The sequence below is a fragment of the Tenrec ecaudatus genome, chromosome 8 (genome assembly GCF_050624435.1).
Source record: "Tenrec ecaudatus isolate mTenEca1 chromosome 8, mTenEca1.hap1, whole genome shotgun sequence".
NCBI lineage: Eukaryota > Metazoa > Chordata > Mammalia > Afrosoricida > Tenrecidae > Tenrec > Tenrec ecaudatus.
In genome coordinates this window covers 109,503,490-109,530,705 of record NC_134537.1, presented here as the reverse complement: position 1 = coordinate 109,530,705, position 27,216 = coordinate 109,503,490, and the positions used below count along the sequence as shown (strand labels likewise).

Genomic DNA, 27,216 nt, shown 5'->3' with positions numbered 1-27,216 from the left:
GAACTAAGATGCTGTGTCATTCGGCCACTGTGAAACCGTATGAAAACCTATGGGAGCTCACTTTCCCTTCCAGTGGGTTTTGTTACCATTGCTGCTGCTGCTGGTGGCGGGGAGGCCAGAGGCTTGGAGGAAGCTCATCAATGAGATAGACGGACAAAGTGACAACAACCATGGGCTCAAACATGCCAACAGTGAGGATGGCACACAACAGCTCAGTGTTTCATTCTGCTGTGCACGGGGGTGGGTGGGACACGACAGGGCAGTGTTTCATTCTGCTGTGCACGGGGGTGGGTGGGACACGACAGGGCAGTGTTTCATTCTGCTGTGCACGGGGTCGCTATGCACTAGAAATGATTGCACCTAATAATTGCTACAAGGCAGTTCATTGTGGGATCCGACCCTCCTATGTGAAATAATCTTAGAGAATAAATGGCACCGTACACATTCATAATAGCAAATTTTATAAGCTACAAAGGCTGTGATTTATTTCTAAATTTTTAGAAGTCTTTAGAAACAAATTAAATGACAAGAACATACACACATATCGCAGTTATTCATGGAACTATACACTCAGCACATGAAGGGGGTTTGGAAGTACTTGAATCCACCCTTCTCTGAAAGCAGGGGTGATTTCTGCAATATCCATATATCGGCTCTTTAACTCAGACAGGTAACTAAGCCCCTCTGAAACTTTTCCAAGTCTGAAAACTCCATCTCCTGAAAATAGCACAAACCGCTGTAATCGTGTGACACGAAAGAAAGCATAAAAGCAGGGAGGCAGGTCTGTGTCTGTCAAGCACTTCCTAGAGAAAGGCCACATCCTTGAAGCAGCTGCGCGATACGCAGAGCACAGCACCAGCTTCAGGAAAATAAAAAGGTTCCGTTCGTGCACATGCATCATTTAAATCATGAAGAGCTGCTGCCGTCCTCAGCAAGCTCTGGTCGTTCAAGTACATTAATTGTACTTCACTTAGTTTTATGCTTGGGATGAAGCTGAAACAGGAAGAGAAAAAAAAAACACAGCTAACACAGACCAGTTTAACAAAAACAAAACCACAATACACTGAAACATTAATTACTGTGAGATGGGACCAAGTGAAAAGGAATTCCGCATAAAAAAACACATGGCTAATTACATAAATAGGCTCTGCATGGAAATTGTGTACTATAAGGGGTGATGATTAAAATGACATGGGAACAGTGATGCAGTGGGATGATTTGGTTCATTTCAGAAGGTCTGCTGGTCCAAAGGCCAACACGCCAGACTCGGGGGCTTCAGCGAAGGGTGACCAGCTCCTCGGACGAGGTAGGGTGGATGGCAACGGTGTTGTCGAAGTCGGCCTTGGTGGCTCCCATTTTCACCGCCACGGCGAATCCCTGCAGCATTTCATCACAGCCGATCCCTTGCATGTGGATCCCAACCACCTGGAACACACAATGTTTGTTTCCCAGTGAAATTCTCCATCAGGGACACAGTTAGGACAGGCACCCTATTATTTTGAAGTTCCTAAAGACCCCAATGGCATTTCTAATGCCAACATGAGGTAACCTGGCTTCAGAGGCCATGGGCAGACCCCTCCCCATGTCCAGCCTCCAGCCCCTCTCACACAACTCTCCTGCAGGCTGTCCTCCCGGCCCGAGCACCCGCCGTGATTCCTCCGTTGCGCAAACTGCTCCTTCCGAGGGCACCGGCTTTCTGCTCTCATAGCTAAGAGTCAGACCCTAGTCATTCTTCACCGAGCTTCCTGGCTGAATTTCTCTACCACGTGATCTCTCAGTAAACATACTTCTTCATGGGTTTATCACAGTTCTACCTTTATAGTTATTGGTGTGGCTCAGCAATTACAGCCCATGTTTCCTGGCAGACTTTAATCTCTGGGGCATGACGCCCCCATGGTGTTCCCTCGACTCTGTCTTTCCGCAGCTCCGCGGGGGCCTCAATCCATACATGTTGGATGACTGTGTGAATGATCAGAAGGCAATCGTTTCCAATTGCATTTTCCAGTCAGGTGGATCAATACATCTTAGCACTGTCAGTGTATGGTCTCTTTTGCAGACACATTCAAGGTGAATATTCCACTGAAGAAGCAAAATCAGGGGACGTGAAGTATAGCTACAAAAAAATTATTTAAAACCAATCTGCTGTGTCTTCATGCAAAACCAAACCAAACACCAGAGCAAGTGTGAACATATGCATCAAACGCAGTCAGAACTTTAGTTGCCGTGATCTCGGGAGAACTTACACACGCCTCTGGTGGTGGCAGGGGCCCAGTTTTCAGCCTTGAGAGACTCTTAAGGCAATGCTTATCAAAATAATGAATAACCACAAAGAAATAACTGATGGGAAGAGATAGGGAGGGACCTTGCTGATTTCATACCCCGAAATTTAGGCTGCAGAGTATCTTGTATCTTTCAGGACCAGAAATGTAACCTTTTTTTACACTTTTTTTGCCTTCGCTCTGATTCTCTGCTCTGCCTCGGTGACACTGCACCCTATAAAGCTAGGGGAGATGCCCTGCAGCTTTGTGGTATGGGCTACGGAACCGAAACACACTGCGCTCTTTTTGATAAGAGAAGCTGTAAACTTCCATGAAGCGCAGTTAAGCCTGTGTCCCTCACTTCATTATTGCAATGCACACGTGTTCAGTTTCGCCTTCATAATTAATGGAAGTAGTAGGTTCAGTAGGCTGGCCTCACACAAAAACAAAACCTATCTTGAAAAGTATGAAAGAAAACCTGTTCAAATGTAAATCGAAACCATGATAAGATACCACTTCATAACCCCTGGTTCAGAACCAAGACGACGATACCAGGTGTGGTGGGAATGTGGAGGGACCGGGATTCCCACACACAGCTGGTAGGAGTGCAAACTGGTGCAGGCACGTGCAAACAGTCTGCTGGTTCCTCAGAAAGTTAAACCAAACACAGATCACTACGCGCTTCAGCAGCTTTTATGATATAAACTTCTATTCCTGCACAGACTTGCTATGTTACATTTCTCTGACATAAAATCCTTACATGGACCAGTAGCTCTAAGTTTGGCATCTATTTTAGTTTTATGGTCAAAAGTGGTAGGTTAGCTGGTCAATGAGAGTTTTCCACCTTTCCCCTGTATGGATCTTTCAATAGCCGGTGAATGTTCTTTCTAAATTAAATAGTCTGAAGAACCCCAACAGATAAAACTGGAACTGTACTATTTGAATCAGAAAGCATAACTTCGTATTGTCCTCTCTCCCCACCCCATCAAAATACCAACCGGGCACTATTGATTTTAAAAATTATTTTTTAAATGTTTGTTTTTAAAAAATTATTATGACTAAATTATTTTATTGGGGGTTCTTATAGCTCTCATAACAATCCATATATCAATTGTATCAAGCACATTTGTACATATGCTGCCTTCATCATTTTCAAAATATTTTCTGTTTGACCCCTTGATATCAGCTCCTTTATTTTCTTCCCTCCCCCACCCTTCTGGACCACTGATAAATTATAAATTATTATTATTTTCAAATCTTTTACCACTTGCTGTCTCCCTTTGTCCACGTTATTGTTGTTTGTCCCCCAAGAAGGGAAGGATTATGTGTCATTGTAGTTGGTTCCTCCTTTCACCGCCTTCTCCCCCCACCTTCCCTTACCCCTCATGGTATTTCCATTGCTGTTCCTGAGGGCTTTATCTGTCCTGGATTCCATGTGTCTAGAGCTCTTTTCTGTACCAGTATCCTTGCTCTCATCTAGCCAGATTTGTAAGGTAGAACTGGGGTGGTGATAGTGGGGGCAGGGGAAGGAGGAAAACTAGAGGACTGTCGTGTGGTCCGTCGGTGCTGGGCCGCACCCTGGCTGTCCCATTCTTTCCTTGGGACCCTTCTGTGAGGAAAATGTCCAATGATCTACAGATGGACTTTGGGTCTCCACTCCGACCCCCATCATTTGCATCGATATATTTGTTTGGGGTCTTCGAGCTTACTGACTTTTCCTCCTACCTTTTCTTCTTTGTTGGCGCAAACCATTTTCATCACACATTTTGTTTTCCTTTTTGTAACTGCATGGTACATGGGGGTAAACATGGTTGAATAGGTCTTCACATTCTCTTTTCCGTATTTATTAATGGCTTGGTCTATAATGAGCATAAAAGAAACATCTATCAAAAACCTACACATTACACTGGGTATTCACAGAGCTAAGAGATGGCCAGAATCCATGGTGAATCAAACTGTGAGGAAATGCAAACCCAAATCAAGGATATTGTACAAAATAACTTTTGATGTCATGAAAGGCAATAAATGTTGATGTCATTCAGGAATGCTGTCTCTAGATTAAAAGAGGCTAAGAATACATTAAAAACTATAAACAATGCACTTGCCTTGCCATTGACCTGATTGCGACTCCTGGTAACCCAATGAGGTACAGGGTAGAACTGAGCGCCACGGGCTTTTCGTGGCTAATCTACGACAGCGGGTCACCAAGCCTTTCGTCTGCCGCATTGCTGGTTAGGTTTAAACAACCAGCTCTCAGTTTGAAGCTGAGCACAAACCATTTGTGCCACCCAGTAAGCAACTGGATTCTAGACTACAAAACAAACGTTTACAAGGACATGGTTGGGACAAGCCAAATGTGCATAAGACTTATAGTTCTTATCATGCTGGATCATTTTAAATATCCTCATTTGGAAGCAGTACTGGGGTAATGTAAGGTCATGACCTTGTTATAAGGAAATAAACACTGAAGAGTGTGTGGAGGGAGAGAAGAGAGAATAAAGCAAAAACGTGAAGAGTATGCAGGAGTCCTTTGTTGTACTGCAATTTAGGTTTTGAAAATTAACAATGCAATTTAGAAGAGTAAGATGGAATACTCTTTAAGTATTAGTAACTGGAGAGAAAATGAGAACTGGGAGCAGGGTCTACCCAAGAAGGAATACAACGTGGGAGACTCCGAGACTGACCCAGCGGACAGCGCAAATAGAAAAGAAAACGCGAAGGGACCTTTGAAAACACCTACCTTCTGTGAGTCCCACTGTCCCAATCGGGGGGTGACTGAAGACCACCGTGGGGATGTTGTCGTAGTCCAGCTTGGAGTCGGGTTTGCATTCAAAAAGTCTATGGGCGAGTTTTCGGCCAGCAGCGATAGCAACTGGGAAGATATTTGAAAATCGGTGTTTGTCTTACTGTTCGTTTTAACACATCAACATTGTTCTCTGGTTAGAACTAGTCTGACATAGTATCATGCTAGTGTTCATTAGAAGATCTTACTTATACTGCAGATACATTGATGCCTTAAACATTCAAAACTATTGGTTTATCTGAATTCTACACATAAAAACAAAACAGAATAGTCTCAACTCTTCCCCTAGCACTTAATAGTTATGTACTTAATAAATACATTTTTGATACAGTATTTATGGAAAAACTCTATTAATTCCTAGAAGCTTCATTTTATTTGATAACATAATCATTTCACACTTTTTCCTTTTTAAAAAATGCTTATTCTCCCTTAGCCTGCTTTGTTTCTAACAATTTTATTTTCATGTCTGGGTGCAATATAAACATCAGTTTTTAATTTTGCTGATTTCAAACTGAAAATATTTTACTAAGTAAAATATCAGCACACATAAGTGGTCTTCACTTTGATATATTGTCAAGTGCTCTACTGCATGTATTATCAAATTTTTAAAACTTTTGATGGTCACTATGCTTTTCTTTAAGAGAACTTTCCCCCCAGACTCACCGCCTTAAGTCAGTTCTGACTCAGAGAGTCTTTAGGACAGAGTAGAACTGCCTTTGGGGTCTCCTTGGGGTTTCTGTGAATCTTTACGCGAGCAGGATCTCCTATTTCGCCCTCGGGTGGTTCAAACTACTGACCCTGCGGTTAGCAGCCCACCTCAGCCCCACCAGTGCCACCAGAGCTCCTTCCAAGGGCTTTCCAGAGGAGCTAAAAGACTGGGTGTGTGACCAGGGCAGGTTCCCATCCTCAGGTAAAATACCAGGACCAAAAAAAAAAAAAAATACCAGGACCATCTGGGAAGTCTGGCAAAGGCTCAAAGAAAACAGAGTCAAACCACATGAAGGAGTGATGTTGACAACAGGCAGAAGTGGGACAAAGAGGTGGAAGTGGCATCAATGAACTCCGGATGTGCACTGAGTGCTGGGCTCAATCCTGGCTGTTTCAAACCAGTCATGTAATATAATAGTCACTCTAAATTACGGCTTCCTTAGAGCCACGTCCTTCCGCTGTCACTACGTACAACGGATTCTAAATTCTAGAAGTCTTGAAAGGGTAACCACATCCCCTCTATGAAAATGTCAGTCTTTTATATTGTTTGTTAGTAAACAGTTTTATTGGCATATAATCCATATGTCATACAATTCAATAGTTCAGTCATATTAAAAAGAGTGGTACAATCATAACACAATCAATTTCAGGACATTTCCTTCATTCCGGTACTTGTTAGCTCCTCATTTTGAAAATGTCAGTCTTTACAAGGCGTTTTTAAAAGTCCTTTAATGAAAAATGAGTATCATTCAGAAAATGCCAAGAACACACACATGTATCGTAATACATTGAAAAAAAATCATTTTGGTGACTCAAAAGATACTCACCCTTTCACTTTTGCTTCAGCAGATTCACCTGTGAGAGCCGGACAGCCCTATCTGATCCCCAGAGAGGAAACAGTACCTGGAGTAAGAAGCGCCTTTCCGCACACATCGCCAACCGCGTAGATCCCTTTGACGCTGGTATTCTGGAAGTCGTCCACGATGATATGGCCCTTGTCATCCGTCTGGATGCCCTGAAACAGGCAAGGGCGCCCTGAAAACACTTGGTCCATCAGGTAAAACTGACCAATCCTCGGGATCAGCCTCATTTCACACTGGGACCCCTGACACCAACATCTCCCACAAACATTCTCCAAGAAACGCTAAGACTTAACCACAAGATGGAAACATTTCAAGTTGGCGGGTTTCTTACGTAGGTAGCTATCTATTTGGCCCAGTGTGGGGGATCCTCTAAGAGGATTTGACGTTGCCATGGACAAACCGACTGTCAGGGTAAATGTGAAAAGGAAACGCTGAAGCTACAGATGCAGACTTTCAACTAATAAAGACGTGCCTCTTGCTCTCTCTGGAAAGTCCACCCAGGACAGTGTCTTCCTGAGGAACAATAGCTTTTCCTCTTGGAAGAGGGCGGGGTGGGTAGCAGACTGAGGCATAAGATTTCTTGAAAGCTTATGATTTTAATTTTTAAAAGCCAAGCAAAATGTTCACTTTACTCTTAAAAAATGCAAATATTTCTTTTAACCAGGAGATGGTTCCTATAAACTATTGGGTTTCAATTTTCGTTCTAAACAGTACTCTGCTTCTCTTTTGGGTTCGCATATTTTCCTGTCCGAAGCAGTGACACAGGATCAGTAGGAAGGAGGTAGCAGATGGCTAAGTGTACAACCTTTGGAGCCAGGCTGACCCCAGTTAAAATTCTTCTGCCACCTACTAATCATGAGACCTGTATTGCCACCTACTCATCAACAAATAACAGAGCTTGAATAACAGAGCCTTAACCTGGTCATTGGGAAGCAGTGGTACAGCAGAGAGGATTACAGCCTCGTGAATCAGCCATGGCTCTGTATTCGCGCTGTGATCTTGGTTTGCTCAGCCGTAGTCATCACAGTTTATAGGCAAGACTGAATTCGGTAATAATGTGTCAATAGGGCCTCAGAACACGGTAATCATTCCATTTGTATTATACAACTATATCTTAACAATGAATGAAACTGATACATTTTCTTCTCTAAAAATGCAGCAAATATAGTTAAAAACGGCATCTACTATTGCCTCCACTTGTACACAGGCAAACATCTCGAGAGAGTTACAAAGTTGTCTGGTCTAAGTCATATGAAGACAGACCATTAGGTTTTAACTGACTGTCACTGAACAGGAGTAAAGCAAGTCAAGCAGCTCCCTGAGTACTCTAGTCTTCAAAAATGCTCAAAAATAACTTCTTACAGATGTGCAAAAGGAATCCAGATTATAAAACATAAACGAAAAGGTTACAGATTGCTCAAGAGACCTCCTCAGATATGAAAACCTGAAACATAAAAGATAGTCTATTTGAACTAGCAGAGTCAAGCAGCGTATCAGAAAAAGCATCATCATCCTCAGGAGCAGCAGCAGCGGCAGCAGGTTCACACGCTCTTTCTCACAGACTCTCTTCTATAACTCAATGAGGCAAGAAATAGTTTTAGTTCCAAATTCTATACGATGCAACTGAAATACGAAGATAAAGCTCTTGCTCAAGGCCAGGCAATTCGTAAGTAGTACAAGGAACGTTCAGACATGGGCCGATCTCTGGGGACAGGCCTCAAGCTACTACATTAGATTTAATTTCCAATTCTGTAAGTGGAGGTAAGAATGCTACCTGTTTGCATATACAGAAAAGGCAAAACTAATCTTTATGGAACTTCAAAGAGACAAGTATGAAAGTAAAGTCTGTATGGAGAAAGCTAGTTAGAAAGCTGCCCCAGACAATCTAGATCGGAGGTAACACACATGCTCTAGCGTGAGGACACTAGAGGAAAAAAGTATACATTTTACTGTCAAATGGAGAGGCAATGGGATTTTAAGATAAACTGAATATATGGAATGATAAGAACAGAATTCAATATAACTCACCTCTAATTTTGAGTGTGTCAGGGTGAAAATAATCACAGGGCCACTAAGATTTAAGAATTTTATGGGCAAAAAAAAAGAAAAGAATGTTATGGGCATTTAACCCAATTCACCACAAACAGCTAAAAAAAGGAAGAATGTTTAGCACAGACTAAGTCACATTACAACCTTGAATCCCACCAGAAGTTAGAGAACGTCTCAAGAATAGAATTGATAAGTGGAAAACTAATAGCTGACGACAAATTATGTGATGGTACCCAGAGCATCAAAACATAAAAAGAAAGAAAAGCCCCGAGTGGAAGCCAGAAGAGACTCTGAAACTTCTCTTGAATGTAGGGGAGTGTGTTAGTCTGGGTACATTAGAAAAACAAATCCACAGAAACTCACGTATAAGAGAGAGTTTTATATAAAGGGTTAAGTGCGAATCAAGAAAACATCCCAACCCAGTGCTGCCCAAGCCCACAAGTCCAACATTAACCCATATAACCGACAGCATCTCACAAAGCAGACACAATGACACCAACACAGGAGAAAAGCCAAGTCAGTGAATGTGTAAGCATCGCAGCGCTGGCAGGGGTCTCCACACGGCTGCTCCATCACCCAGGGCTGCATCGGGGTAGGTCCATGCGGCTTCACCTTGGGGATGTCTTGCAGGAAGTCAGCCTTGCCAGCTGAAGCAGGGAACTGGTTAAGGCAGTTGCACCCTGGTCTGACCATCACAAAGCAAGAGACCCAAGAACTCAAAAGGTGAGGCTCACCAAGCCATTTATCCCTTTGCCTTTCAATTAACCCCACATGTATTTATCAGCCAGGCTGGCACAATAAACTGCCTCAAGTAGCTAAAGCAAATGGAAGAAATGATGAAATGAAAAAGTTGAGTAAAACATTTGAAAAGGCAGCTCAAGAAGACAAAGTATTCGGATGTAATATGGAATGACGTGGAGTTAGAAAACCACAAGGAAAGAGCAAGCACGACGCTCTTCAAATAGGAAGAATTGAAGGAAAAAAGGCTTGCTTTGAATTGCAATTTTGAAGGATTTTATGGGCAAACTGTTGAACAATGCAGGAAATATCATCAGAAGATAGAACAAAAACAAATCAGAAAACACAAAAGATAGAATACACAGTTACTGCACCAGAAAGAACTGGTGAGCATTCAACCATTTCATGAGGTAGTTCATGATCAAGAACGAATGGTGCTGATGGAAGAAGCCCAAGCTGTACTGAAAGCATTAGCTAAAAGCAAAGCTCCAGGAATTGACCGAATGCCAACGGAAATAATTCAACAAGCTGACCCAGCACTGAAGGTGCTCATTGGTCTATGTTAAGAAAATTGGGGGACACTTACCTAATCAACTGACTGGAAGAGATCCACTTCTGTGCCCACTCCAAAGAAAGGTAACCCAACAGCAGAATGTGGTCCCACGGGAGTAAAATTTTGTTTAGGGCAATTAAAAAATCGCCGTAGCAATACAGATAGGGAACTACTAGAAATTCAAAGTACAATCAGAAGAGGACATGGAGCCAGGGACATCACTGCTGATGTCAAACAGATCCTAGCTGGAAGTAGAGAGTACCAGAAAGATGTCTACTTGTGTTTTATTGACTGTGCACAGGCACTTGACTATAGGGATCATCACAAATTAAGGATGATAACTCAAATAATAGAAATTCCCAAACCCTTAATTGGCTCGTGCGGAACTTATACACAGAGCAAACAGAACAACTCAATGCATGCATCAGCACTGAATCCTTTCACCATACTAATAAACTCTGTGTGTTGAGCAAATTATCAAAGAAGTTGCAGTATACGGAAAGCACACATCAGGATTGAAGGAAGGTTCCTTATGTGCAGATGACACACCTCAGCTGCTGCAAGAGCAGTGGACTTGAAGCACTTACCGATGGAAGCCAAAGGCTGCAGTCTTCATCAGGGAAGGTGTGATGATCTCTATCATAAAATGGCAATGCTATCTGTAAGGGGAACCATACCTATACCACAGAAAAATGAATGGATTGGGGGCTTACACTTGATTCATGGCCCTGCTGGTGAAGAAACTAGATGGTGCCTGGCTTCCAGAAGGAATAGCAACGAAGACCTTAAGGCTTGTCTTCGAACAAGCAGCCATCAAAGCGAGGCATCAACTAACTCCACCTGGAAGCACACCAGCCTCTGGGATCCAAGGATTGTAAATAAGAAAATATAAATTCGAAGGAGAGAATGGTATCAGAGCTTAGATCTGGTTTGCAGAAGGTTATGGACAACAGTGGCAGCCCAAAATCCATGTGCAGGGGGACACATGCAGTCAGCCTCTGGTAAATCAATCCTTTCGGGCCAGTCAAGGTATGTGCCTAGCCTTGTCATCAGACAAAAAGAATGGCAAAGTTGATTATGGCTGATGTAGTTAGAGTGAAATAAAATACCTCAGCATTTGATCTCTCGACTCATTTTAAGGCTGTTTCAGTTAAAAAAAGGGGGGGGGATAAACGTGGATTAAGCCTCCTGTGAATTCCCTCTGACCATCAACCAGGCATATTAATAGCCTAGCTACTATGCAGAATGCACTGGAAAGTAGATTATTGAAAATTCAGAAAAAATAAGGACCTGATGCCAAGGGCGTAAGTGGAGAGCAAATATTTTGAGAATGATGAGGGCAATGAATGTACGAATGTGCTTTACACAACTGATGTATGTATGGATTGTGATAAGAGTTGTTATGAGCCCTCCTGGGAGGACCTTGTGTTTCACTCCCTGGTCTCTTCAGGAGACTGTGCCCCTGCCCACTCCCCGTCCCATCCCCCACCCAGGGCTGAGTCCCTGAGTGTTAGGCCAGCAGGCCTAGGGACATAGCCAATCAGGCTCTGATCACTGTGACACTCCCCCACCCACAGGAGAAAAAAAAAGAGTTGTTATGAGCCCCTAATAAAACGATTAAAAAGATTCAGTTAGTTTAAAATTTAGCACCTTATCATTTGATTTCCCTTCAGATACACGTTAACTTTGTTCTGGTTTTTAATATTTTCTGCTTTCTGTTCAACTGAGGTTTTTATCTATTTTACTTTGATATTATTGTTAGCTTTTGTTTAGTTTTTTTAAATGGTTTTCTGTATATGAAATCCAGGTTAAGTAAATCTAGAGAGACAGGAACTGGGTTAATGTTACCTTGGGAATGTGGCAGAGGAAGTTGGGGGAAACAAGGAGCTAATCAGGATGAGCACAAGAAGGAATAAAATGTGCTAAAATGGATTGTGGTGATGACTGTAGAGTCCTCTTGATATGACTGAACTATTGACTTGTATAGTTTGTGAATTATATGCTAACAAAACGGTTTAAAATAAAAAAACAAATAAAACCTTCTTTGCTCCACAACAAAAAGAAAAAAATGTTTTATAAAAATGGTCAGACATCAGACAGTGCAAGACATGATAAAATAATTTATGAATTATCAAGGGTTCATGAGGGAAATAGGAAGGGAGGGAGGGGAAAAATGAGGAGTTTATAACAAGGGCATAAGTGGAAAGAAAATGCTTTGAAAATGATGGTGACAACATATGTACAAATGTGTTGACACAATGAATGGATGTATGGATTGTGATACGAGTTGTATGAACCTCCAAGAAAATTATTTATTTAAAAAAAAAACTTACAAGTTTGTTTAAATTAAGGCCCCTGGAATTCGGTTCTCGTCCAATGGCCCACAGCAAACAGTCAACATCCGGAATGGTGGTTACAGTGGGCTTCCTCCCAGGAGCTGAGGTGACCATGCTCAGTTCCAAGCCGGATGAGGTCTTTTTGACTTCTTTGATCTATTGACAATTAACATGTGGTTAAGGAGGAAACATTTTTAAAAGGAAAGCAGACAAAGGCGCACCTGGAATTCTTAATGTTAAAAACAAGAGTAAAAACCTCCAGTGGACTCCACAAGTTAATACACAGCTATTTACTTTTGCCCAAAGACCATCAACATGAGAATTCCCAGGACCCCACCAGATCTCCAAGGTCTTAAATCGTTGTATCTCCATCTGTTAGGACTGAATTGTGCTCCCCAAAAGAGGGGTTACAAATCCCAGCCCCTATAACTTGAGGAGGATCCCTAAAGGAGCAGTGGTTAGATGCTCGGTGATTTCAACCCACTGGCCACTCTGTGGGAGCGAGATGTGGCAGTCTGCTTTTCTAAGACTGACCGCTTTGGAAACCCTATGCAGTAGCTCTGGGTTTATTTTTGTTTGTTTGCTTTATTACACCTCTGTATGAAATCCCATTTGGAAACAAAGTTTTCTTTGCTATGTTAATGAGACCCTATCAGTGTAGGATATGTCATAAACTCTAACCCCTTTTCATATTGAGATATAGAAAGAACAAATTAGACACAGAAGTTAAGAGCAAGCAAAACAGAGGGCAGACGGATGTCACTGGGTGCTCTCCAGGGAGCTAAGAGCTCCTGCAAAGCTGAGCACGACTTCCCCTCAGCGTGGACGGAAAGAGCGCCTCCCCCCAGAGTCGGTGCCTCCTAAAGGGTGAGAAAATCCGTTCTCTGCGGCCACCCACTTGTGGAATTTTTGGAAAAGCAGCACTGGCAAATGAAGACACCACCAAAGGACTCCAGTTTAAAGACATGATTCAACGAGTACTCCTTAAAAAACGGATAACATTTGTTCTCGGTTTTAATATTTTCTGCTTTTGAGGTTTTTATCTGTTTTACTTTGCTATTGTTAATTTCTTTTTTAATTTCCTCTTTCGCCCAAGGAGGGACTGGTGGTTCCAAACTGCTGACCTTGAGGCTAACAGTCAAACACATAACCAACTCCCTACACCATGAGGGCAAAGGGGTTATTGTTAATTTTTTAGAAAATGGTTTTTTGTTAATAAAATCTGGATAGGTAAATCTATAAAGCCAGTAACTGGATTCTTGCTTGGGAGAATAAGGCAGGGGAGGCTGGGGAAAACGGGAAGCTATTAGCGATGAGTACAAGAATGAAAAAATGTTCTAAAACTGACTGTAGTAACGATTGTACAACTCTTCTTAATGTGACTCAACTATTCAATTGTATGATATGTAAATTATATGCCAATTTAGCTGTTGGGGGTGGTGAGAAAGAACGGTGATAACACTGCAAGTCATAAATTGAAGCACAGGGGTTCTTGCAGAGTGGGGTGAAGATACAGCAAGCTTTTAAAACGGTTCAGTCCCTGTTTCTCCTGGAATGTTCTTAATCAGAACTGAGCAGAGGAGGTAAGAGTTAGTCAGGAGAAGTGAGCATATTATGTATTTTAGTGGAGATCTTAACGTGAGTTTACCAACACCCAAACGCCTGTATAAAATGTCCGGGTTCACAAAGAGTGATCTCATTGATTCCCCTGATATGGCCTTTGTGAAGCTGTGAAAATAATGGCTAATTATCCTAGAGAATTCTACTGAAACTTAGGAGGAGCAAAGTATCTCATAATTCTTTCTACTACCAAAATCAAACGGTAAACTTAAAGTCATTCTATAACACCATTTCCTGAAAACAGAAACCTGCCATTAACCAAAGGATTAGTTCTACATTAAACTCCTAGATTTCTAATCTTTTTATGCCTTAACTCATTGATCTTTGAATGTGAAATAATTGTTTCTTAGGGAGAAACATTGATGTGCTCTCAAAAACCTTCAACTCACTGCCCTCTGGTCAATTCTGACTCACAGAAGCCCTAGAGGGCAGGAAAGAACTGTCCCCCCACCCTACCCCCGGCTCCAAGGCTCTCTAGCTTTTACAGGAACAGAAGCCTCATCTTTGTCCTACGGAGCTGTTGGTGGGTTTGAACTGCTGACCTTATGGTTAGCAACCAGTACATAAACTCACTATATCACCACGGCTCTCGAGGAAATAAATGCAAAGGAGTAGCCACAGTGCCTGTGTTTATAAAACTCACTGGGTAGAGTGGAAGCTACAGGTGGGATTCCCAAGAGAGCGGTGGGCAAGTGCTGCGACCAGTTACCTGGGAGTGTTTGAGGACTTGGACGCCCGCTCGCTCTAGCTCTTCAGTGCAGTTCGAACTGATGAGCCAATCAAAAGTCCGGAGCACCTGCATACAAACACAGGCAGCAAAGGGAGGGGCGATGGGCGGCAGAAGGAAACTTGATTAAAGACAAGCTGTAAACTCGGGAGGGAAACTCATTCCCTCCACTCCCTCTTCTCCCCTCCTCCAATCATGGTCACATTGTGAGTGGCATTTTCAGAAATCCTTTCTTTTCCGAGAGTCGTTCGTTCACCATCATCTGAATTCCATTGGACATCACCAACTTCTGTTTCGGAGCGAAATGGAGAGTCAACTTCCAGGCTTCCCGCTGTCTTCGCTGTGCGCCCTCCCCATAAAAGCTAAGGAGCAGAGATGTCCTTTCCACTGGGGCCAGCTTTCCCTCTGATATGATTTACAGGAAGGTTCGTTACCACAATTTCTGAAATCTCATTAGCTTGGCCTCAAGAGATTTTTTGTGATAGCACTGAAGCACGTACCCACATTCCCCCAGCAGGGTTTGGGAAGTCATGAGTGATACAGCACGCAGTTCTAGAGTGAAATTACACCAGGACAAAGGAAGGAGGGAGGAGGAGCCTGAAGCACTGTGGGTAGAGGAGCAGGGAGCCTGAGTACATGTGTTTTCTGCTGCCGTTTTTTAAACTTCTGTATTCACTTTTTAAAAGCCTGGGTTATCTTTCTGCCTTCTCTCTTTTCCCCATTTGCTGCATGTGCTCTAGCAGTGCAGTCACTTACCTCTGGGAAACACCACTCAGGGTGGATATAATCAGCAGTCATAAAGCTCTCTTGGGTCTTAATGTCTCCACCGATAACATGCAGTTTAGTTTGAGCACGTGATCGCGAAGTTTCCTTTTAGTGAAAAAGCTTTAGTGGCTTTTTCTGCTCATATGAAACTGATCTCCAGGATAAGAAATTAACCTAACACTCTGGTGGATTTAACTAGCACTTGTATTTACGCCTACACATCTCCTTATTAAGGCATCTGATGACTTTCCATCTCATATGGAAAATACCAGGCAGTTTGATCACATAAAAGTCATATTGTCACCTAGCAGTGCGAACGAAGCTGGATGGATTATAATGCCAAATTCAAACAACCTGGATTCGGTGCCACGTGGAGCAGACCAATGAATGATTGTCGTACTCCTCGTACCTTAATATCCACTGGCAGCATGGGAAAATATGCTCAGTGTTGACTTACAAAAGCTAACATCAAGGAAAGGGCAGGGAGCAGGACAGACTTTACCTTATCATGCCGTATCATGAGTGACGTTTCAGAGCCCAGAGCAGAGAGGATCCCCGCTATCTCCACCGCAATGTAACCCGCGCCGACGATGACACTGCGCCTGCACGGAGTGGGTGGGGCACGCGGTCATTCTGGTGAACACACTTCTGACTCGGAAACGATCCCAGAGCTGGTCAAACCTTGCAAAGGTTGGCGAGAGGGTTCTCAGATTCCCTGTCCCGTTTTCCCTAAAGCAAATGTCTTAGACAACCGAGGTCCACTGGTCAAAAATGAAACTGGCATCGGTAAAAAGTGAGGAGGATTAAAAAAGTTTGTGGGAAAATGGAATGAAAAAATAATGGTTTCCATGAACATTTACACACACACACGTTGTTTATTGAGATTTCACCAATGTTCCATTAATGTCCTTTTTCTGTAAAAGATCTAATGTAGAAGAAGGGAATATGTATTTGTAGGTTTTAAAAATTCTTTGGCAACATTTCTTCAGAGGGGAAAGAGCAAGAAAAGCCATGAGAAGAGAGAGACACCTCGGTATGTAATCATCTCCCACCGAAAGCTATAACCAGGGCTACACTTCTTACCATGGCTTTTCTTCTCTGCTCAGCGTTTATCCGTGATCATTATCACTCCCACTGATCCTTGACACATGATTAAAGACCAGTTTTGGCAAGCTCTTTGTAGTAGAGATATGCAGTAAAACGTGAAGTCCCTGGATCTGGTCTGAGAACGAAGCTTACAGACTAAAGGTTTGGACAAAGGTTGGAATTAACAGTGACCAAGCCAAGATCGTGGTGCTACTGCAGTGCTTACAGGCCCTCAACTGGCGCTACCCCATGGGTGGCTGGAATCACCTAGAGCTTCAATCGTGGCCCTGTACCATTTTTAACCCGTTGGTGTAAGAAGCAAACAATCAAAATAAAAGAAGAAGAAGAAGCAAACAATCAGGGTGAGAACAATGGAGCCCTTCCAACATCCATGGAGTCTACAGGAATCAAGCCTTTAGCAACAGGTCTGCATAGGTAAGAGGCCGTGTCGTGAATTTTTGCCCTCCGAGGGGCTATAGTCTGAATGGACAGTAAAGTATGAAACCTCGGGCTGTAAATTAGACATGACAACCGCCCTATCCTACAACCCAGGGCAAGAACAGAGAGATGACTGGATAGGGCGACACCTGTGAAATAGATCTTCTTCCAGCTCTAGCTTCCTCTGATTACATGTTGGCTTGGGTAATTCTTTCCTCTTCTTCAACCTCCAGCTACCTTGTTTTTACTCTCCTAATGTTTTCATTTAAATCCTCCGGTGTTCACAAGCATTGCACTGGCTAGGATAGGCAATGGTCCCTTCCTAGAGGAACTTGCCCTGAAGAGGTCAGTAGGAAGATGTTGCAAGGGCTAGAGCAGAGGTCCTCAAACTTTTTAAACAGGGGGCCAGTTCACTGTCCCTCAGACCATTGGAGGGCTAGACTATAGTTTTTGAAGTTAAAAAACAAACAGGGTAAAAACACCTGGCGGGCTGGATAAATGTCCTCGGCGGGCCGCATGTGGCCCACAGGCCGTAGTCTGAGGACCCCTCGGCTAGAGGACACAGGTAAGTAAGCAGAAACAGGCACAAAACAGCTTGGCTTCTTCAGAGATCGGCAGCATCACTGTTTCTCCGCTCTCGGAAGCACCTTCCTTCCCCACTCCCCACACTAGAATCCAATGGAAATGAGCTTCTATCCTCAGAACCCTACAGCACTTGTGATAACTCCTTATGGGGCTCAGAACCACTTCTGCTACACAGGTTCCACAGGGTTCATCCTAAGCCAGCCTCCTGAGGGTAACACGGAGTCAGGCAGCCCACAGCAGACGGCACGCTGGCTCCCGGATTTGTTCTTTCCAAGGCTTTGAACTGGGTCATTCTAGTTTTACCCCTCTGCTGAGAATTTGCATCCTCCCCCCACCCCCTAGAGTTTACATTTTAACTAGAATCATCTGGGGGACATGTTACATGCAGATTTTCATACAGTCTATCTGGGGTGGACATGCAAATCTCAGCAGTGACTGAACGAATTATCTAGTTGGAAGTCTTCCTTCCTTCCTCAATTAGTCACTGAATCACAAACATTTTAACAATGGAAAGGACTTTTGTAAAAAAGGAAAATCATATTATTAACTATAGATTCATTTTTCTGTGTCCCCAGAGCTTTTTGTTTCTACTATGCATGTCAATACAAGTTTAACAAATGAATATAATGGGCAGATATGTATAATGAAGCTTTCTGGAGGATGGGTATAGTACTTACATAATTTCATGTCAACTTGAAGAGATAGAAAAGTGTAGGGGTGGAGTACAGCCTGTCAATCAGGTCACAGCCCTATGGTGACTCCTTGTGGGTGTGGCCTTCTCATAAGGAAGCTCCTAGGAACCTCCCTTCTCTCTCCCTGCCTTCACCTTCCTGCTAGAGGACCCTAGCTGAAGCCAGAGCCCTGGAGATGCATCCACCACTATTGGACCTACCGGCCGGTGGTATTTCTGCATTCTGCATCATTGCATGTGGCTTCGTGAGCCTGAAGAGGGCTTTATGGACTAGTGTCCTGATATACAATTACTCCTTGATATAAAGCTCTTTCTGATATGTGTGTGTGTCACTGGATTTGTTTCGCTAGTCAACCTGGCCTAACAATGAGTCTGGATTAAATTATATCACTGAAGCAATACGAATCATGACATTTCCAGACACATTTTTTGCATGTGTCATATCATTCAGGCAGTTTGGGGTGGGTCATGAAGGGAGGAAACCTATTCCTTCACAGGGTGAATTCCTACACCCTGACAGCAAATTTGAGAGAATACCAGTTTTCCTCAAGATTCTTCAGGGCCATGGGATTGGCTCAGAATCCTCCTTGCTCTGAGCCAAGGAGAGGTTTGACTGGAGCCATGGAACTGCAAAGAAGCGCTCACTTGCCCCCCATTATCCAGCCCTGGCTCCAGGGGGATTAAGGTAAAGAGTATGACCCATTAGTCACCTTCAGAAAGCCTTGACAGAAGCAAAGGGATTAGGACCTGAAACTGGACTGGCAACACACGGTGAGGGAGCAGCACGTTGAGCAATCCTGACCGCAGAATGAACGCCCTGCAGAGGAGATGGCAGCCAGCCTCTGGGCCCACAGGTTCTCCCCGTCCCTCGGGGTCCTCTCTTATCATCAGTGAAAGGTGGGGCCCCACAACCTACAAAGCTTGGAATTTGCAGTGTCTTCAAATTAGAGAAACTAACTTCCCCGCTCATTTGTGGCTCTCTGTGTATCCAAAGCCATGGTAATTCACTGAGGCGGTTCCAACAAAGAGCAATTTCCAAACCCCTATCATCGCGACACCAACACAGCCACAGCCTTCACTTATGGAGAACTCTCTGAGACAGCTGTTTAAAACACCCGAACCAAAACAACAAAAGCAAAACTAGCATGATTTTAGACATAAAACCAACGGATGCTGTATCACACTGAAGAAAGAAGACAATTATAAACTATGGCTAATTTTGTTTGAAGGATTTTACCATTTATATTTAGAAATAACTGTATTTGGTTTTGAATCTAAAAATGTTTGGAATTGGCTCTGTCCAAAAGCATTACAGATGTGCATCATCCACTGAGGGGCCCAGTGAATGAGCCCTCCCCGCCCCCACCACCATCACCCCGTAGAGGAAAGGCTCTTGCCGTGTGCTGTCAAGTGGCTTCAGTCTCCTAGAGACCCTGCGGGACAGAGTAGAACTGCCCTGTGGGGTTTCCATGTCTTTACAGAAGCAGTCTGTCACGCTCCCTCGGAGCACCTGGTGGGTTTGAACTGCCAACCTTTTGATTAACAGTGAAGCACTTACCCATGGCAACACCAGGGCTCCTTACAGAAGGTGTAGGAAGACAAAATCCAGCGAGAGCCGGCATTTAATGGCTGAGAGGAGGTGGTAGGCCACATGTTATCAGCAGGAGAGATGACGGGGAGGCTGGATCCCTGGGATGCTTACCTAGGCAATTCTTCCAGTTGAAAAAAGCCGTCGCTGGTTATTCCGAGGCTGGCACCTATGTAGGAAGATTCAATAGATCACACAAGACTGTGCTTTCTTGTAAAATAATTACAACATTTTATGCAAGAACCAAGCATCTTTTAATCCAACATACTCTGTTTTGACAAGTTTTGCTAATGTTTCTACTTGGGAAGCAGCCAAGTAAGTCTTTCCGGAGTCAAAGTTTTTATTCTTTCTCCAGAAACAGGAGATTAATAACAAAATAACTGTAATCTCCCTGAAGAACTAACATCTTTTCAGCTCTCATGAATAAACATTTTTTTTTTGCTGGCTCTGCTCCATCCTCTCAACCATCCCCTAAAGTACAGGGGGGGCGGGGTGGTGGTGGTGGTGCGGGGAGACACACAGCTCAGCCTTGGTCTCTTCTCTCTACCTTCCTCATCAAAGGTTTCAACCAGCTCTCACCCCTCCATGCGAAGGAGGCAGTTCCTGTTCTGGCCTTTACTTCAAATCCCTTTTTTTAACTGTCGTGCCATACCATTCTTCTTTGCTTCAAACTCACAATATTTAGAATTGGGCGTTGTCACTAGAAGCAGCCCTCTGCCCCACACAGTTCACCACCTGAATTAAGGGAACCACCCTTCCCCAGGAGTCCCGGCTTAAAGCCCTGACTTGCCAAGTAGCGATTCCGCCTCCCTCCCCGGCAGCTCATCAGTAAACCGTCTGACACGTGGCCAAGCATCAGCCTCTGGAGACTCACCGGGAATCTGGGTCTCAGGAGGAAGCGTGGGCATGCCGCCTGTGGCAATCAGGATGTGAGGAGCGGTGTATCTCTTCCCATTGACCTCCACAGTGGGTGCGCGATCACAGGTGAAGGTGGCACAGCCATGGATGATATCTATATGGGACTGAAGAAGTAACCAAGGTGGCTTTACTTTCTGCTTAAAATAAAACACCTGCTGCAGAGCTTATTCGATTTTTCCCTTTCTCTACTAAGGATTTTGATTTTCGGTTAGCGGCTGCCAAGACAACTCTCCATCGTTTCAGATTTCTGCACAATACCTATTCTTGGTACCTAGGTGAGAAGGCTGCCATTTGCTGGTGAAGTGGCGTAAAAAGAAATCCCAGTGCTCTGTTGTGCCTCGATGAACAGACCGACTCTTATGCGCGAGTCACCCCCACAAGAAGGAGACTGCATCTTAGTCCCCAAGAGTGAAGGGGACACATCTTCCTTACTCTCAATGAAAATAAATTGATGAGTCTACAGGACGGGCAGACAGGAGAGAAAGCAGGGCTTTGAACCGGTTCAGACCTTCCCCAGGCCCCCGCAAGATACACTGAATCAGACTCCACATTCTGGGGATCTGTAAGAATCACTAGAGCTCAAGTGGAAAGATGTTTTGAGAATGATGATGTCAGCACATGTACAAATGTGCTTGACACAATGGATGGATGGATTGTGATAAGAGTTGTACGAGCCCCAATAAAATGATTGTTAAAGAAAAGCACCACTAGAGGATTTTGTTCAATGGCAGTCTGATTCCATGCATCTGGGGTGCAAATGGAGTTATGGAGGACCTGCAGCAAACTGGGCCACAGCCTGTGAAAACAGCACACGAATAAAGGAGAAGGGAGTCCAGGTGGAAGGGAACTAAGACTCTGCCAGGGGGAGGGAAGTGCTGAGCTTCTGCGTGCTTACACAAAACGGGGGCAGGATCACAGCATCGCAAGATGGTGAAGTGCTACGTGAAGGTGTTGAGAAAGACTCTGATTAGCTCTCAGCAGCATCTGTGCACACGGGCCTTGCTTTGAGGACGATGGCAAACTTCTGCCAGTCATGACACAGGTACTGGCACGCAGAGTGGGCACCGTACGAGGATAATGGGGCCATGCAAGCATGATCACAGAATGGAAGGTTTACAAAATTTGGAACATGCTTGTATCCAAATATTTCTCCCTTTCCGACCTGTTCCTACAGGTACCCGGCTTAAGCAAGCTGAATCAACATCAATACAAAGCTTCCAAACTCCAAGGCAATGATTTCCCTGGGGTGTGAGGCAAAAAGGGGTGGGTAGAGAGGTAATACTACAGATAATCATCTGGGGGAGGAAATGATTCTATTTTTACTTTCATTCCCTAGAATATTAGACCAGCTTCCTTTCCTCCCCAGGGTTTCTGGATCAACTCGGTGCAATTCCTTCCCTCTATGAAATGCCAGAACAAAAAGGTCATAGTTAGGTTCTACTGCACACCAAGATTTGTGCATAGGAACACATCTCACTCTCTCCGTAACTTTTCCATCTTCTTACAGAAGTACTTTCCTTAGCTCTCATGTATGCATTTGATACGGATGTGGGCGCCTCATGTTTGGCAGCCTTCAAATCGCGCATCGTCGGTGCATAGAGGACTTTTGTGTGCCCGCCCTGCTGGTAATTAACAGCAGAAACTATCACCCTTCAAAAAGGAACCTAATGAATGAGTGATAGTGGGTTTGAATTTCCAGACGGAATGTTAAGAATCAGCTGAGAGAGAGAGAGAGAGAGAGAGAGAGAGAAGGTTAGCCAGCTGTAGAAGGAACTCTCTTGAAAGAGGGTTTATAACCATGCTGCTAATGAGATCACAAGGGCCCCAATAGCAAATGGCTCCTGAGCTACACGACTGCAGCTATGTCATCATCTCAGAAATGGCCCAGGGAGACAGCAAGGCAACGGAGATGTGGTGTATTCGCTGCGGCCCAGTCAAAGGAGAGTGGGATGAGGCAGTTTGCCAGGCCTACAGGGGAGAAGGACGAAGTCTGGCAACAGAGGAATGAGGCAGAGAAGGCCTCAGAAGAGTGGAACACAGCAGGCTGGAAGCAAGTGTACCTTTGCTCAAGTTGTAAATTTGCTTTGCATCAGATTCCATTCACGCAAACCTCCTTTTGAACCGCTACTTGGTCTCCTGAGTAGGATGAGGATGCTCTGAGTACATGAACCCTGCTAGTTGTCTAGACAGCTAACGCCCCTCGTTTTAATTAATAAACTGCCATCCAAAACCGAACCCACGGCTGTCTAGTCCAACCCAACTCACAACCACCCAAGAGGACCGAGTAGGACTGCCCCATAGGGTTTCCCAACACTGTAATCTTCACTGAAGGAGGCTGCGACATCCCTCTCTTTGGTGCACCTGGTGGGCTTGAACCATTGACCTTGTGGTTGGCAAGTGAATGCTGAAGTGCGACACCACCACAGCTGATGTACTCCTACATAATTAGGTTCTGGTGTGTTTGGTTTCTGACTAAATGGAGGGCCAGGCCAACTCTGGCTCACACCTCTCACTCTTGGTAGGAAAGCAGCCTACAGAGATAGGTCGACTGCATAATGGCAAAAGAAATAATGGACACTCTTAGGCAGAAACGGGAGTTGGTGGGGCAAGCAAGTGGGAAAATATCCTGAGCAAGAGAAGAACACTCCAAGGACATTGCTGAAAAACAAGCCTCCCCCTCCCCTCGGTGACCTCCCAAACCCAGATGCAGGAGACTAACCGTTGTAGCTAACATTGATCACTGTGGCTTAGTCCGCGTTTGCAGACAGCAAAATAAAATTCCTCAGCTACTTCTTCCCCAAGACCGGGCGATAAAACTCTTCACCTCTCTCTCGCCCAGACAGCTCGACTTCTTGGGCTCCAACGAGGGACCCGTGAACCTCGCCCAGGAGCTCTGAAATAGAACTCTAAAACTATTTTCCCCCTTTGTCCTTTTTCTTTCTTTCCATTGCCAAAATTAGCTTACAGACATAATCAGAGGTCTAGGCAAAGGCTATATATTCTAGTCTGACAGGATGTGGTAGCTCTCCCTACCGGCTAAGAGTTCTTTTCCAAAATTCAAAACCCAGCTTACAAACCTTGGTCAGATTGTTTTCATAGATGGTGTTCAGGCGGCTCACATACGCGTCCCGCTTCTCCTTTATCACGCTGCAAGGAAACCTGAGTCATTATTGAGAAGCAGGAACTAAGCCTTTACCCTTGAGCACCCTTGAGCAGAGAAGCACACACTGTGACTCAGAGCCCCACTGGACGACTGCTTTGAGGACACTCTCATAGGCCTCCCCAAGGGTAGAAGCCCCCCTTCCAGCCCGTGGAGAATCGTCAACTGGCAGTCACAGTGCTTCTTAACCGTATCTATCACACAGTGGAAGTGGGCTGGGCCCATGGAACACACACTTCTCTCTGCATCAGAGACAAGGAAGCCTGCCTGGGCACACGGCCTACTCAATCACTAGTTGAATAAATAAATGAATTCACGCAAAACTTTGGGAAACTAGGTAACGCCAAAAGATGATGGGTCACTTAGTTATGAAAGGAAAAAACAATTTCATATTTGTAAGGCAAAACCTCTGAGCATCTATAACACTTACCTCCAATTGAATTTGCTCTCACAACTTTGAAAGCCATAGTCAACGTGATCGTGCATAAATTCAGAGTGCACAGCGGTGTTCCACATCACCTATTAAAAGCAAGAATCCAAAACAGTGATCGACGAGTTTGGAGGAAAGGCAGAAATCATGAAATCACACCTATATAACAGCAAATAAAATTTAAATAGAAAACCAAGTATATAATTTTACTTATTTTATTTAATCAATTTTATTATATTATTATGTTTTGAACGTGTAGTTCAGGTGAAAGTTTAACCAATAGTATATACATTTTTTTGTTTTGTTTTCTTTTTAGGTATATACATTTTTAAAGAAAAATTCAGAAGCATCATCAGATGGATTTTATAGTGAGGTTTCTAAGATGCTGGGGAAACTTATTCCTACTGTTAAATTCTCACTCATTGCCATCAAGTCAACTACAACTCCTAGTGAACCGATAAGACAGGGCCGAACTGCCCCTGGGATTTCCAAGACTAACTTTTTACAGGAGTCAAAAGCCTTCTCTTTCTCCCAGAGCGGTTAGTGGTTTCAAACTGAGGACCTTGTGGTTAACATTCAATGAATAACCACCACACCACCGGTGTTCCTGCTAAAATACCTGGTGTATAAACAATAGAAAATGCCTCATCATATCCCTTCATATATATATTCCTTTTCCTTCAAAGTTTTAGATAGCTTTAAACCCTGCCCTGTTTGATTCAGTTCCAGGTAATAAGAGTTATAATTTTACAGTAAAATCATTTGAAGTCATCTTTTAGATAAAGTTGATGGCTAAAAACTATAAAACAATGAATTCTATTAAGTATTCAGTTATTTGGAAGAGTCAGAGCTTAACACAAATAGTATTTTTAAATAATGAGGCGCTAAGATAGCACCAATTGACATTGAATTTGCTATCATAAATGGCTGAATGAGAAAACCATGCTATAATTAATTTACACGATTTATTTATTTTCATGACCTCAAATGGTGCTCTGGGTCGCATAGTAAGTTACGTGTCAGGCTGCAAACCAGAAGGCCAGCAGTTTGAATTCATAAGCCAAGAGAGAGGAGGCTTTCTGTTCCCATTACATTTGCAGCCTCAGAAATCAGTTCTATTCTTCCCTGTGTAGATTCTATGAGTTGCAATCTGCTTGATGGCAGTAGTGTTTTTTTCATTTGTTTATGTTTGTTTTTAGTTACAATTTCAAATGGAATAGATTTCAAAATCTAGGACCAAAAGGAAATAAAGCAAATGAGGAAAATATCCCCCCCAACAAAAAAAGAAATTTTCCTAAATCGAAAAAGAAAACAAAAAATAGATGAATTAAAGGACAGATTACAGGAAACCTTTCTGGAATTAAACTCTTTTATGTGTCACTGATGAGATTATAGTATTCGTTGAGATAATAGGAAGCTGTCAATTTAAAATGTACTCTTGGTTACAAAAGATTGTAAGCTTGGGATTAAAACACGTTTTAAAGTACATTCACATGATGAGTAAAATTATTTGCAAGTTTAAGCAAGCAGCAACTTTGGAAATAAGATTTGCCAATGCTTCATCTTTGTCGAGCAGAAAGAATGAGTTCATTAAATGTGATCTATAAACAGATACTAGGACCCCAAACCACTACAGCAGTCAAAAGAATTCAGGAGGATACAGTTTTATGAAAATGCTGAAAAACAAGTCTTCAATAATCTGATTTGCTGGCCTTATTGAGAAAAGACTGTCCTGTACTGATGACAACCAGTCTTGATTTCTAAGCCCAAATTTAATATCATGCACTCTACACTAATAAATCGATACATTAAAAAAACAAGTCAGTTCCTCGTGATGGTCAGTAATCACATCACTAGCCTGTCTGATCCCTCCTGAACAAAAGCAATACAGTCACATTTCTGGAATAGCAAGGATGGGTACTAATCCCGAAACACAGGATTGAGCAACAAGTAACGTCACACATGGAATCCAGAAACCTCATGAAAGCAACTTGAGAAATACAATTTTAAAAAATATTTTTATTGGGGGCTCTTACATCTTTTATCACAATCCATACATTCCTCCAATGTGTCAAGCATATTTGCACATATGCTGCCATCATCATTTTCAAAGCATTCTCTTCCCACTTGAGCCCCTGATATCAGCTCCCCATTACTTCTCCCTCCCTCCCCCGCCCACCCTCTCTCACGAACCCTTGGTAAGTTATAGATTATTTTTTCCACATCTTGTATTGTCCCACCTTCCCCCTACTCTCATGTATGGATGGTTATAAAAGCTGTAAGACCCCAGTAAAATTCTTTATTTAAAAAAAAAAAAGGAAAGGGGGGAAAAAAGTATTAAGCAGGAACTAAGAGACAGGCATTACCTCTCCAGGCTTCTTAATATGTGACAGGAAAAAGTACAAGCAAACACAAGCTATGCTCTTGTTTAATTAAGCCCTTTGCAGTTGGGCTCGCAGTGAAGTTTTGTAGAGAGCTTCCTATAAGGAAGCATCCTTATTCAGATCACAACTCACCAAATAAGAAAAAGGAGTATGAAGGAAAGAGAAATAAAAATTCTACCTTTTTGGGTACACATCCGACATTCACCTGGAAAAAAAAAAGACATACTTTAAGAACATGAAACGAAAACCATCTAACAAGCCTGTAAGAAATGAGACCCAAGCATGAAGCCATGGGACCTGGGACCGCCTCAAGTTCTGGGGCCTGGTGACATGCTCTGCAGTTGCTTTTCCCATTCTAGAACTGGAAGAGATGAGCAACACCCCACCCCCACCCCGGCAAACAAGGTGAGATGGTCGTCCTGGTGGCATCGTTGGCTATGTTTGGGCTGCTAACCACAAGGCCGGCGGTTTGAAACAACCAGCCACTCTGAGGCTTCTGAGATGAACAGTCTCAGA

General features: G+C 43.4%; 1 protein-coding gene across 1 annotated transcript in view; it reads right to left on the bottom strand.

Moving 5' to 3' along the window:
* Positions 1-448: 448 nt before the first annotated feature.
* Positions 449-27,216, bottom strand: part of GSR (glutathione-disulfide reductase) — a 49,778-nt gene continuing 23,010 nt past the window's right edge. The window contains exons 2-13 of the mRNA XM_075556722.1: positions 26,879-26,905; positions 24,317-24,405; positions 23,804-23,873; positions 20,683-20,830; positions 19,923-19,977; positions 15,923-16,022; positions 14,638-14,724; positions 12,306-12,464; positions 6,673-6,784; positions 4,999-5,130; positions 3,984-4,117; positions 449-1,425 (exon numbers count right to left, since the gene is read on the bottom strand). Coding sequence (XP_075412837.1) covers positions 1,276-1,425; positions 3,984-4,117; positions 4,999-5,130; positions 6,673-6,784; positions 12,306-12,464; positions 14,638-14,724; positions 15,923-16,022; positions 19,923-19,977; positions 20,683-20,830; positions 23,804-23,873; positions 24,317-24,405; positions 26,879-26,905 — 1,263 coding nt within the window. The 3' untranslated portion in view covers positions 449-1,275. The remainder of the gene's footprint in view (positions 1,426-3,983; positions 4,118-4,998; positions 5,131-6,672; positions 6,785-12,305; positions 12,465-14,637; positions 14,725-15,922; positions 16,023-19,922; positions 19,978-20,682; positions 20,831-23,803; positions 23,874-24,316; positions 24,406-26,878; positions 26,906-27,216) is intronic.